At 34.6% G+C, this 14,768-nt stretch overlaps 1 protein-coding gene across 1 annotated transcript in view; it reads right to left on the bottom strand.

The window, feature by feature from the left end:
- ZNF385D (zinc finger protein 385D) overlaps window positions 1-14,768 on the bottom strand; it is a 969,842-nt gene that overhangs the window by 759,028 nt on the left and 196,046 nt on the right. The window contains exon 2 of the mRNA XM_054482049.2: window positions 2,762-2,980. Within this exon, the coding sequence (XP_054338024.1) occupies window positions 2,762-2,980 (219 nt within the window). The remainder of the gene's footprint in view (window positions 1-2,761; window positions 2,981-14,768) is intronic.

Genomic DNA, 14,768 nt, shown 5'->3' with positions numbered 1-14,768 from the left:
TCTTGACTTTTCTCATCCACATGTCCACCATCCTCTGAAGTATAATTTCAGGCCAAACCGATATGACCTAAGGTGACCAAGTATTCCCAGTAATCATGGTTGTTTTTCGTGGCCTATCATCGTGTTAGTAATATTAGTAATGATAGGTCACTGAAAATGTGCTTACTAACATGATGATACTTAAAACGTCTTGGGGAAAAAATCTGAATAGGAAATCCAGCAATAAATATTTTGTTGAATAGTATATTAATCAAAGAATTTGAGGAATATACTAAAATTTTAATTTTAAATGTTCTCCTAAATGATTTCTCTGTTTGAATGAAGAAAGGCATAGTTTCTACAGAATATTCATTTTGGGAAACAGCATTTAAAAGTACAGATACTTAAGTGAGTAAGATCAGGATTTGATTGCAAGTTCAACTATTTAATAGTTGTGTGACCTTCAGCATACTATTAACTGATGTTATCCTCAATGTCCACATCTATAAAAGGAATATAACAAGATCACTTTGGTTGGTTATGAAGAAAAACTGTATAATAAAATGTACATAAAGCCTTTAATAAAGTGCTAACCTCTAAGTGCATTGATATGATTGTTTAAAAATACTTAACTTGAGTAAACTCATACCTAGTATTGCGGTTTGAAAATCTTTGGCTATTCTAAATTATGCTTGGGACTAACTCTGATTTAGATTTCTAAACAAGATGTATCTTTTCTTCTAGCTTTGTTCTATAACATTGTTTATTACTTCTCCAAAAGAGGTTTGTGACTATCAAGATAGGTGAAGTAAAACATCAAAGCTTACACTATCATAACCAATAAAAAAGAAAACAACTTGGAATTGAATCGTGCTGTACTTGAGGTGGTTTCACCTAGAAGTTAACAATAAGGAATAGATTTTTCTTAAGAAGTCTAAGTAGAGACTGAAATATACATTTTAAAATCATGACTTACTTTGCTAGTGACAGCAGCAGGAAGCAGACAAATGCCTAGGCAGATAGGGGCAGGTCCCTGGTGAAACCCCACCTCCAAGCCAAAGACAGTTTAAAGCCTGAAAGCCAAGCTACAAGTCAAATCCATGGACTGGATTGAGAATCTGTCTTCCCATCTGGTGTGCTTTCCTCTGATTGATCCCCACCCTTTACCTATTTTACACATACCAACCCTTTTCTAATTGGTTTTCTACATTTCTATGCCCACCTTTGAGTGATGCCTTTGCTTTAGCCTTTCCTTGCACACTCACAAATATATCAGTATGTGCTCTCCTATTCTGAGCCCATAAAAGCCCTAGACTCAGCCATACTAGGGGAGAAACTACCCAACTGTGGGGGTGGAGGACCACCCACGCATCCCCTCTCCACTGAGAGGTGTTCCATTGCTCAATAAATTATTCTCTGCCCCTTCCCACTCTTCATTTGTCAGCATATCCTCATTCTTCTTAGACACGTGACAAGGGCTCAGGACCCACCGAACATGGGTACAGAGAAGGCTGTAACATTGTGGCCCTCTGCCCTCTAACGAGCAGAAGGCAGCCAGCCCACATGACAGAAACAGCAGTGGGGCAGAGCCAGCCCCAAAGCCGTGGGCCAAGGCAGAGCAAGGACATTGCTGGCCAGGTGTTTCTGGCTGGCAACAGTGATCAAGAAATGTCCTGTGTCACTAGGTTTATCTTATGCCTACAGAATTTAATAGTTCTCAATTACTTTCTGACCACAATTTTTGTTTCTTATATTTCTTTGACAAATAACATCTATAATTAACTAAATGTCACACATTTGAAAGAAATATAAAATCCTTTCCAATAGAATACTACAGTTCATTCATACTAAAATCAAATAAATGAAAAACACATAAAGCAATGTAGAAGCAATTTCTACTTTAAGAATGTACTTTTATTTTTCTTCTCATGATTTGGCCACCTTGAAGCAAACTACAAAATTATATTAAAAATCTTTATGATGTCAAATATAGGAAGAGAATGAAATTCATTCACATTTTTAAATGTCAGTATAATTTAGATGAATTATATTTATCAAACATGAAACATCTGATCAGAATATAATATTGTAACTCAAGTTGCAGTGAGTTAGCTCTCTGAAGTCTCCTCTGTATGGGCCCACCCTCCTCTCTTCATGTCTCTATATTTTCTAATAACTTTCCATTTGTTCCCAAAGATATTTTTATGCTACTTGAAAAATCTATTCACTCATAAATTCAACACATACTTTTAAAAAGTAGTCTAAAGTTATTAAATAAACCATAAATTTTCACTAGGAAACTCAAAAGTCTGTACTAACAGATCATAGTTTATTGATTAAAACACCTATTTGAAAAGATATGCATTATTTCAAACCAATTGCAGTGTTACCAACCAGTTGAATCCCGAATATCTGCAGGAAATAAAAAATAAAAAACAAAAACCCACTGTCCTATGTACACTGTAAAAGGATGTCTATTTCCATACATAACTATACTGAAGGCACACATCAAGAAATTCTAAAACTCTAACAACTCGAAAATAATAAATTTTCTGCAGGTCACAAACAACCCTAATACAATTAAGTATGTACAAAAAATAAAATTTGTCCTTCTCTCTCAAAGAGAAATGATATATTTTAATGTACTCTGCTGATAAAGATTTTAAGTAATATTTTTCCTGGTTTAAAAAAATAGTTCATTCTTTTATCATCACATCTGCAGGTACACAAATAACTTAAATTGATGATGTAAAATTGAGAAAATATTTTTAGAAAAGCTTACCATTGTCATTTTTCAGCATCCCATTGGTGAGTTGTTTTAATCTCTTTTGATGTGATTTGCCATTGTAGTGGATTTGTGCTTGAGCGGCTGAATTCAGCTGAATGTTACATACGTTGCACAAAGTAAAGTTGGTATGTTTCTTTTCTCTTTCTGGTTTTTCTTCAAAGTCATCAGGTATTAATTCAGCCTCACTCTCGCCATCGTGTACACAGGTGAAATCTGGGGGTGCAAGGAAGGTTATGAACAAGCAGATCAAGATTTTTAGATTACTTCATATTTATTAAATTGGGGGGCAAATAAGGATTGTTCTACATACAAGAATTAAAAATTTGTACATACTCTCATTTTAATAGATTGCTTTCACACTATGCTAAAGTAGACAATCTCTTTAATGGAATATAAATGGCAAAGGTTTAACTTTTTATCTATTCCCAATACTGCGCTATATGTTTTTATTACTTCATTTAATTATCATAACAATGAAATAAGCACTATAGTTTTCCCTTTTTTATAGCTGAGGAAACTAAGTTTTAGAATGATTAAACAACTTGTCTAAGGTCACACAGCTAACAAGTGGTATAGCTGTGATAAGCATTCAGTTTATCTCGAAATCCAAAGTTTTTAATCATCATGTTCTCTAGTATGTAATAATGAATCAGATTATTTTGTTTTAATTCAACTAAATAAAATTCTTACATTCCTTACTAGTTAAGTGACTTACATCTGGATGGACAAATTCTACACACACAAAGATGCTAACACTGTTTCAATACCCCAAATTTTATATTTTATACCTGACACACAAGAGAGGCTTTGAATACCCAAGATAGCCTTATAATCAGGGTACAAAAAAAGTGTGACTGACTTATGGCTTACACTGGAAAGCATTACTTCTGGATAAATGTATGCTTTGTATACTAAAACCAGAGAAAAGGTCAACTCATAATTTCAGTATCTCTGGCCTTAATATGACATTTATTTCTTTATTTGAGACAGGGTTTCACTCTGTCACTTAAGCTGGAGTGCAGTGGCATGATCTTGGCTCAGCACAGCCTTGACCTCCTGGGCTCAAGCAGTCCCCCTACTTTAGCCTACTAAGTAGCTGGAACTACAGGTGTGTGCCACCAATTATTGTCCAGTAAAATGGCAATAATTAGAGTAACTATTGTAATCTATATTTAACATCCATTCACAAGTAATTTGAAATAATAATACCTCATTTCTAAGTTTTCACTACTTCCACTAGCCAGGCCTCTCTAGCACACTATGGTCCAGATAGGAGTTCTCCATTCCAGTTCTCCCAGTTCTTTAAGGAGTTATTTTAAAGTATTTGAAAAATATTAGCAGAGAAAAACAGTCATGATCTTAACGTGCATTTATGAACTGACTGCTATGTGGCAGCACCCTCCTAGGTTCTGGAGTTAAACTGACAAGCATCACAAAAGTGGTCCTTGCAATTATACAAACTTAATGATGCAAAAGCCATGGACTTTGGTATCAGGCAAATGAGATAACAAATGCTGAAATGTTTTTAACAATATGTAAGTATTATCAGTTTGCCAATAAAATTTTAAGGAAAATCAAACTAGTGAACTCATGTAAAAATGGCTAATACTTGAATCTGTTTATGGGTATTGAAGTCACTATCCAAATTCCAAAACGAGTAAAAGATTGGTCAGTACATAATGCATGCTTTCTTTGTGAACTAATTCATTTAAAATATATTAACTTCCTTTTAAAAAGGACGCTCTATCTCTCTTACTCAGATAACTTTGTTAAAATAATTTAAATATACAATTTAAGTGGTCATTTTAAAAGAAAATTTATTGACTTTGTAAAATGATTAAGTTTAATGAAAGGAAAATATGTAAGCATATCAGCTTTTCTTATTTTATGTAAATAAAAAAATGTAAGTATCTATCTAGGTTATAATCAGAACATTTCAAAACTTCTTTTGTCTAGAGTTGATTTATGCTTTTAAATCTTTTATCTCACATATTGCTAAGTAGTAAAGTGATTAAGTAAATGATGGTGTGCTAAAATCACTGCAATATGCATAGCCATTAAAAGCAGGTCAGGGAAGTTTTATAATATGGGAAAGTATTTTGTATATAAGTAAAAACCAAAAATAAGATGTAAATTTACATATAGTATGTTTACAACCATATGAAGCACAAACTTGACTTAGAAAAAGTATTAGAATTATTTCATTCTGAGTGGCAAGATTAGAGTTGGCTTGTTTTCCTTTAGCATTTCTGTATTTAAAAAATTTCACGATGACCATTTATTATAAAAAGATAAATCAATATATTTCAAAGAAATAAGCCAAAGAACTTATTTCCTACAGCATGAACAGCTTAGGTTTGCCAGAACTAGGCAATGCTACAGAGATAGTCACAGTAGGTGTGCCCTTGTAACACATCATTTTTGCTAAATGTGTGCATATATTTGGAAGAAAATATTTTCTTATTTGATTCACATTTCCATCTCGACCCACAAAATAAGAACATGTGCTAACAATTTAGCAGGGGAAAATATTAGAGAATTTTCTTTCAAGCCTCTGAGATTTATTTGTTTACACATGAGGAATCCCCCGCTCACCTGAGAAAGTAAAGACTATATTATCAGACGATGTCAACAATTAATTTTGTACTAAGGTGCAAAAATGACAACTTTAAAAGGAAATAGAAACTATGTGGTATTGATACTAAGGAAAAAAGAGAACCTCAAATTATTGTGGCTGGGTTGGGACATCATAAAACATTTATAGATGGCCGGGCACGGTGGCTCACGCCTGTAATCTCAGCACTTTGGGAGGCCGAGGCGGGTGGATCACGAGGTCAGGAGATCGAGACTATCCTGGCTAACACAGTGAAATCCCGTCTCTACTAAAAAAATACAATAAATTAGCTGAGTGTGGTGGCCGGCGCCTGTAGTCCCAGCTACTCGGGAGGCTGAGGCAGGAGAATGGCGTGAATCTGGGAGGTGGAGCTTGCAGTGAGCTGAGATGGCGCCACTGCACTCCATCCTGGGCAACAGAGTGAGACTCCATCTCAAAAAAAAAAAAAAAAAAAAAAGTATAGATTTTGTAGGAAAACTGCAATGGCTCAAATGTCACTCTCGTGAAGTAGGAGGCAATATTCGTAAGCGATTTTCCTTCCCAATATGGTAAAAATGACAGGTTTAAATTTTTAAATGGAAATTTGACACATTTGAGTTCCACTGAGAAAAAGTTCAGCAGTCATACATAAATGTTAGGTGACTGTCTTGGAACCCAGAGTAATTTATCAATTTGTCCACTTTTTTCCCTCCTAACCTTCATCCCTCAGAACAATTAAGACACTGGAAAGATGTCTGGCTTAATACAGTAATGTAGGTATAGACAGCACTATTTAACAGGTTCAAGAACTGGAATTATCCTGGGAGTAATTATCAATGGAATGAGGCGTTTGTTTGTGTGAGTGTGTTTTAATTTTCTAGATGTGGATACTGATTTACTCTTGCAGACTCATAGGAATAATTAAAACGTGGCACACATAAGATGACTCATTTTTAGTAAGCTATATTAAACAATGTATGTGAGGTAATTTGAGAAAAAATAAAAGTAGAAACAATATTTTTCTGGGATGCAATGTGGTTCTTGCAGTTGATTTATTTAGTGCATTGTTTTGACACAAGCTGAAATGTTACCACCTTTGCCAAAGGACCAGCTGTTGGTATCAAGACTGCCCTGAGAAGTGCTCATCTTCTCTAACCCATGCCACCCCTGGTGTGGGTCCCTGCTGGACCCTAAAATTCATGTAACCTAATTAAGAATCAAAAGTTGTAGACAAAGAAGCCAACTGAAAAAACTCCCAAGAACCAAAGCTGGAGCAACTTGAGCAATAATCTAAGTAACATATTATTGGATTAAAACCTAAAGTATAAAATAAATTTCAATGAGTACATACTGATGTAAATATAAATGGAGGAGATAGATACCAAACTCTCATTTAGAGGTATTCCAAATAACTTAAATAGACATCCTCCATTCAAAGCGGGATAGGGCACAACACTCTTCCTCTTTAAGTACAGGTTATGCTTAGTGACTTGCATCTAAGTAGTGTGGTACAGAAAGAGGAGAAAAGTAGCTTTACAGTGAAGAAATCTGACAAATACTTCAGCCACATCAAGTTTCACGTCAACAGTGATAGGTCACACTGATAGCAAAAATCCTTAATATGATGTGCTAACAATGGTATTTCACCTCTATGATCTTCCTCACAGAAATAATAGACAAACACAAACTAAGGAACAGTATATAAAATACCTGACCAATATGCAAAACTGTCAAGGTCAGCAAAACTAGGGGAAGTCTGAGAAATTGTTACGGCCCAGTGAAGACTAAAGAAATACTAAAACTAAATGAAATGTGGTATCCTGGATAGGGCCTTGAAATAAAACATGGACATCGGAGGAAAAATTCATGAAATCCAAATAAAACATAGAGTATCATTAATAATAATGTATTATTAGTTCGTTAGTTGTAATAAATGTACTGTACTTACAAAAGATATCAACAATAGAGAAAATTGGATGGGAGGTCTATGGGAACTCTACAAATTTGGCAACTTTTCTGCAACTCTAAGACAATTATACAGTAAAGGTTTTATTTAATATTTTTTTAAATTTGGAAAATAGAGCAGAGACCATTTTCTCTCCTTGACAATGAAACAGGAAACTCTTGAGAACTTGTGTGTTCTGGGAAAAAACTGAGAAATAAACTTCTGTTGTCTTTATCCCTTGCTCATTCATCCCGCTGTAGAAATAAATTATGTGATTTGAAGAATGAGGGAAACATTCACTGCTTCATGTGTGGTCCACCATTGGCTGGCTCTTTATCTCAAATTTGCCTGAAATGACCTTCTCCTATCTTCTTGCTTGCCATATACAAACTTACAATGGAAAGGCTCCCCAGCCCTCTGTGAAAAGCTCAGAATTCTCCTGCCTGTGACTAGGTAGTTAAATTCAATTCAGAAAAGAAAGGGTTGAGGGTTGAAAATCCAATATGCAATACAGTTCTAAGTCATTTTATCTAATTCAAATTTTCCTTCTGAATAACTGGGCTACCAACCCACTAACAAAAAATCTAACACATCTCAACTGAGTCCTTCTATTTATTATCAGTTTCAATTAAGATTATAAGCCATTTACACACACACACACACATACACACACACACAGGTATCCAAGCCAACCACCACATAATTAACAATTTATAAACTTCATATTCCCTTTTGTGTTTTAACCCTATTGCAACTCTCACCATCATTAATATAAAATTAAAGTATGTAAAATAGTGTATACTAGTTGACAACCAAACCCAATTTTAATGAGTAGAAAATTTTCCCTGCAAATAATGTCAGTGTTTTATTTTAACGTTATCAAGCCAGGTTACATCGTTTTGTCCATGATTGGCTTTACTCATTGTTCTTGCATCTGCTGCCTTGTCAAAGTGGCAAGGCTCTAAAATCTCCAAGAATCTCAAGTTTCTAAGATAATCTGAATTGACAATGAAACGTCTGTAGATGACAGCCACTAACAGACAGTTTAGTGCACAATAAACCGCATTGCAAGTAGTTTTACAACTGACTTACAAAGTCATACACCTGTAAATGGTATAAATAAATCAAAATATTCTTGTTTTACAATGACTTCTCCCACTGTATAATATATCTAGAAGACATTTAGCACAGACACTCTCATATAAATAGTGGTAGAGACCAAGGCTAAACACTAAAAATTCCTTTAGAAATCTTGATATGATAATATCTCCAGAAATTATTTTTGATTCAACGGAAAATAAAATAAAAATCTAATCTAGAAATACTTCATGGTGATAACACTGAAATACAACTAGTCAGGGTAGATGACAGCTGGCTATTTCATTAAAAAGTCAAAATTACAAGTTTATTTGGTAAGCAGCTTTATATTCTTAAGTTTTAATAATATTTATACAGAACACAACAGGTGGCAGATTTTAACCATTTCTTTAAAAATAATTTCACTGAAAAAATAAAATTTAATGTCTAAATATTCCCCAAATTTTACAAAAGTTTTGCTCAAAAAAACTTACTCTTCTGAAAAGAAGAATCCACCAATATTGAATTCCTTATAGAGTCTCTTATAAAGAGTTCTTAAAATTACTTTATTATGGAAAAAAAGTACTGTACGGGAAGATATCAATCTAGTCCATTTTGCAGAAGGGGAGTTGTAATTTGTATGACATATACAAATCCTAATGGAGTTTATAATTCTTATACAATTTTCTTGACCAGCTCATAAAATGAAAGTAAAAATATAACAACGATTTATTATTTGTAAGAATATGATGATACAACTGCAATTGTAATATGTCATTTTGCAGAAAGCATTTAAAATCACCTTTAAAAATGGTAAAAGGTTGTGGAAATCACGAATAAGCATATATAGAGTAAAAAGGGAAAAAATACTGTACTAATGTCATGGGATTAGATACTGCTTACTTGGAATAAAATTTCCAGAGACAATTATCATAAGTGGATTTTAAAAGCACTAAAATTAATTTGAAATAACTTAGAAAAAATGAAAAAAAAAAAGCTATTAGGTGATTTGAAAAGTGACTCTAGCCACACATTGCTGTCAAAGTTGCCTATGCAGGATTTAAGTTAAATTGCTTCATAAAATTAAGACTAGTAATGAACCATTATAAGCAAATATTTTTAAATCTCATTTTTATTCATAAAACTTGTGAAAGAAATTTGGCCTTTTTTTGATGACAAAAATAGGTAGTAACTTTTATTCAGCATTTCCTTGTATTAGGATTTAGAGAGTATTGCTTACATCTGTATATGCATATACATATTGTATATATGTGTATAAATTATACATATGTATATATAATGTATATAGATTTTATGCAGCGTATTTGGAATACATATATATAAATCAAATAAACTACTTCAGTAGTGAATTTTTCTCTATTTTCAAGACTAATGTAGAAAAATTTATTTTACTGTTACGGTAAAATATTAAATATATATTATATATAATATATAAAATCATATTTATAGCATTTAGCATTTGAGAAAATTATACTGGGTCACAATATCTTCTATATTTCACTATTAAAACTGTAAATAGTTCATAGTGGTATAAAGCACCATTATAAAAATAATTTTGCTTTGATCTAATTCCCCACTAGAGTGCAGTGTGAATTTAAAATTAAAACCACAGCATCTGGAAATTCCCAAGACATAAAAATAGCATTACTGTAATTCTGCAAATATCTAACATACACATATTCTAACACAACATTCAGCTTCAGTGGTGCATGTGTGTGTATAGCACAGCTAAGGAACTCACCAATATTCAGCCACACAACTCAGATACTGAAGATAAACCGGGGGAAAGTCACAGAATAGAAGATAATCTAAATTGTTTGTTGCATGTTATCGTAAGTTCTTTATTAAAAAGCATTAATTGTTTTACATCATCTCCTAACTTAAATATCACTTAGGAACTTCAAAAATGAGAACACTTTAATTAGGAACATCTTACTTTTATGACAGGAAATTACATTACAGAAGGCTACATAAGGCAAATCAAGGTTAACGGATTGTATTTCAAGTACAGTTTTTATCACATCACAGCATCACATTAAATTTGTTGGTCTCAATACAACTATGGCTTTTACAAGGTGATGGAAGTCTTAACTGAATATTTGCAGATTCACCTACAAAAATTAAGCCCAGAGTGGCAGAATGAGATACAGAATGAAACTTTTAAATGCATTCCTTTCTCCCTTTTAAGCAGTAGACTTTTTAGAATTGTAAGTTTCAAATCAGAATTTCTATTTTGAGTCCTCAGTTTCAAAAAGAAATTTTACCTTAATCTTCAAATGACTCACCATGAGAGCACTAAAATATTTTTGAGGCCAAATGGGAGCCCATAGTTTAACCTCGAAAATAAAAACAAAAACATTTTGTTAAAAAAGGTAAATTATTCAAGTAGAATCTAATACTATATAAATAATAGATCAGATATGTCTTAAATTTCAATGTCACGAAAGTATTCCTCAAAGTTTCAAAGTCCAATGAAAAATTATATTACTATTATTACATTTTTTTAACCAACACTATGCAAATCTTTTCCTGTATTCTGACCTATTGTTCCTATTTTAGGAATCTCTTCTTGAATCAGTCATGCCATCAGGGCCTCCTTGGCAAAACATGATCCCCCTGGAGTTACGCCACACAGCGTGTCTGCCATCACACCAGGGATGCTGAGGCTGCACGGTTGAGTCCCGCTCTTGAGTTCTCAGACCAGATTGTTTTAAAGTTACTTTAAGCATCAACCCTATTTTCTTGAAAACGCACCAAATATCTTTGTGCTTTCAGGAAGTTCTACCCTACTTTGGATCTAAAACAGCTTACATAAAACTTAAGAAAGGTTTGCCCCAGAAAAATTTCTGAAGACCTGAATTAGAGAACGATTGTTTTTACGTATATCTGGTGAAAAGTCATGCCAAGAAAAAAAGTAGGCACCCTACAAGTTATTGAAAAGTCATATGACAAATATATTTTAAGTACCTGCCCTGTGTCTAGCACTTGTTTAGCCACTTAGGATATTTGTACATCACATCACACAATACCCTAGTTCTCTGTGGAGTTTGAGAAGAGAGAGATAATGTAGGCTAGACTGACTATGACTTTTTTTTATTATTATACTTTAAGTTTCAGGGTACAAGTGCACAACGTGCAGGTTTGTTACATATGTATACATGTGTCATGTTGGTGTGCTGCACCCAGTAAGTCGTCATTTAACATTAGGTATATCTCCTAATGCTATCCCTCCCCCCTCCCTCCACCCCACAACAGTCCCCAGAGTGTGATGTTCCCCTTCCTGTGTCCATGTGTTCTCATTGTTCAATTCCCCCCTATGAGTGAGAACATACAGTGGTTGGTTTTTGTCCTTGTGATAGTTTGCTGAGAATGATGGTTTCCAGCTTCATCCATGTCCCTACAAAGGACATGAACTCATCCATTTTTATGGCTGCAGAGTATTCCATGGTGTATATGTGCCACATTTTCTTAATCCAGTCTATCATTGTTGGACATTTGGCTTGGTTCCAAGTCTTTGCTATTGTGAATAGTGCCGCCATAAACATGTGTGCATGTGTCTTTATAGCAGTATGATTTATAATCCTTTGGGTATATACCCAGTAATGGGATGGCTGGGCCAAATGGTATTTCTAGTTCTAGATCCCTGAGGAATCGCCACACTGACTTCCACAATGGTTGAACTAGTTTACAGTCCCACCAACAGTGTAAAAGTGTTCCTATTTCTCCACATCCTCTCCAGCACCTGTTGTTTCCTGACTTTTTAATGATTGCCATTCTAACTGGTGTGAGATGGCATCTCATTGTGGTTTTGATTCGCATCTCTCTGATGGCCAGTGATGATGAGTATTTTTTCATGTGTCTTTTGGCTGCATAAATGTCTTCTTTTGAGAAGTGTCTGTTCATATCCTTCACCCACTTGTTGATGGGGTTGTTTTTTTCTTGAAAATTTGTTTGAGTTCACTGTAGATTCTAGATATTAGCCCTTCGTCAGATGAGTAGATTGCAAAAATTTTTCTCCCATTCTGTAGGCTGTCTGTTCACTCTGATGGTAGTTTCTTTTGCTGTGCAGAAGCTCTTTAGTTTAATGAGATCCCATTTGTCAATTTTGGCTTGTGTTGCCATTGCTTTTGGTGTTTTAGACATGAAGTCCTTGCCCATGCCTATGTCCTGAATGGTATTGCCTGGGTTTTCTTCTAGGGTTTTTATGGTTTTAGGTCTAAAATTTAAGTCTTTAATCCATCTTAAATTAATTTTTGTATAAGGTGTAAGGAAGGGATCCAGTTTCAGCTTTCTACATATGGCTAGCCAGTTTTCCCAGCACCATTTATTAAATAGGGAATCCTTTCCCCATTTGTTGTTTTTGTCAGGTTCGTCAAAGATCAGATAGTTGTAGATGTGTGGCATTATTTCTGAGGGCTCTGTTCTGTTCCATTGGTCTGTATCTCTGCTTTGGTACAAGTACTGTGCTGTTTTGGTTACTGTAGCCTTGTAGTATAGTTTGAAGTCAGGTAGCGTGATGCCTCCAGCTTTGTTCTTTTGGCTTAGGATTGACTTGGTGATGCGGGCTCTTTTTTGGTTCCATATGAACCTTAAAGTAGTTTTTTTCCAATTCGGTGAAGAAAGTCATTGGTAGCTTGATGGGGATGGCATTGAATCTGTAAATTACCTTGGGCAGTATGGCCATTTTCACGATACTGATTCTTCCTACCCATGAGCATGGAATGTTCTTCCATTTGTTTGTATCCTCTTTTATTTCATTGAGCAGTGGTTTGTAGTTCTCCTTGAAGAGGTCCTTGACATCCCTTGTAAGTTGGATTCCTAGGTATTTTATTCTCTTTGAAGCAATTGTGAATGGGAGTTCACTCATGATTTGGCTCTCTTGTTTGTCTGTTATTGGTATATCAGAAAGCTTGTGATTTTTGCACATTGATTATGTATGCTGAGACTTTGCTGAAGTTGCTTATCAGCTTAAGGAGATTTTGGGCTGAGACAATGGGGTTTTCTGGATGTACAATCATGTCATCTGCAAACAGGGACAATTTGACTTCCTCTTTTCCTAACTGAATACGCTTTATTTCCTTCTCCTGCCTGATTGCCCTGGCCAGAACTTCCAACACTATGTTGAACAGAAGTGGTGAGAGAAGGCATCCCTGTCTTGTGCCAATTTTGAAAGGCAATGGTTCCAGTTTTTGCCCATTCAATGAAGGCAGAAATAAAGATGTTCTTTGAAACCAACGAGAACAAAGACACAACATACCAGAATCTCTGGGACACATTTACAGTAGTGTGTAGAGGGAAATTTATAGCACTAAATGCCCACAAGAGAAAGCAGGAAAGATCTAAAATTGATACCCTAACATCACAATTAAAAGAACTAGAGAAGCAAGAGAAAACACATTCAAAAGCTAGCAGAAGGCAAGAAATAACTAAAATCAGAGCAGAACTGAAGGAAATAGAGACACAAAAAAACCCTTCAAAAAATCAATGAATCCAGGAGCTGGTTTTTTGAAAAGATCAACAAAATTGATAGACCATTAGCAAGACTAATAAAGAATAAAAGAGAGAAGAATCAAATAGATGCAATAAAAAATGATAAAGGGGATATCACCACCGATCCCACAGAAATACAAACTACCATCAGAGAATACTATAAACACCTCTATGCAAATAAACTAGAAAATCTGGAAGAAATGGATAAATTCCTCGACGCATACACTCTCCCAAGACTAAATCAGGAAGAAGTTGAATCTCTGCATAGACCAATAACAGGCTCTGAAATTGAGGCAATAATTAATAGCTTACCAACCAAAAAAAGTACAGGACGAGATGGATTCACAGCCGAATTCTACCAGAGGTACAAGGAGGAGCTGGTACCATTCCTTCTGAAACTATTCCAATGAATAGAAAAAGAGGGAATCCTCCCTAACTCATTTTATGAGGCCAGCATCATCCTGATCCCAAAGCCTGGCAGAGACACAAAACAAAAAGAGAATTTTAGACCAATATCCCTGATGAACAATCGATGCAAAAATCCTCAATAAAATACTGGCAAACTGAATCCAGCAGAACATCAAAAAGCTTATCCACCATGATCAAGCGGGCTTCATCCCTGGGATGCAAGGCTGGTTCAACATATGCAAATCAATAAACATAATCCAGCATACAAACAGAACCAACGACAAAAACCACATGATTATCTCAATAGATGCAGAAGAGGCCTTTGACAAAATTCAACAATGCTTCATGCTAAAAACTCTTAATAAATTAGGTACTGATGGGACGTATCTCAAAATAATAAGAGCTATCTATGACAGACCCACAGCCAATATCTTACTGACTATGACTTTTAACAGTCAGTAAGGCTA

This window comes from Pongo pygmaeus, chromosome 2 (assembly GCF_028885625.2).
Source record: "Pongo pygmaeus isolate AG05252 chromosome 2, NHGRI_mPonPyg2-v2.0_pri, whole genome shotgun sequence".
Classification (NCBI taxonomy): Eukaryota; Metazoa; Chordata; class Mammalia; order Primates; family Hominidae; genus Pongo; species Pongo pygmaeus.
Note: the sequence above shows the minus strand (reverse complement) of the source record. Positions and strands in the feature narration are given on the sequence as shown.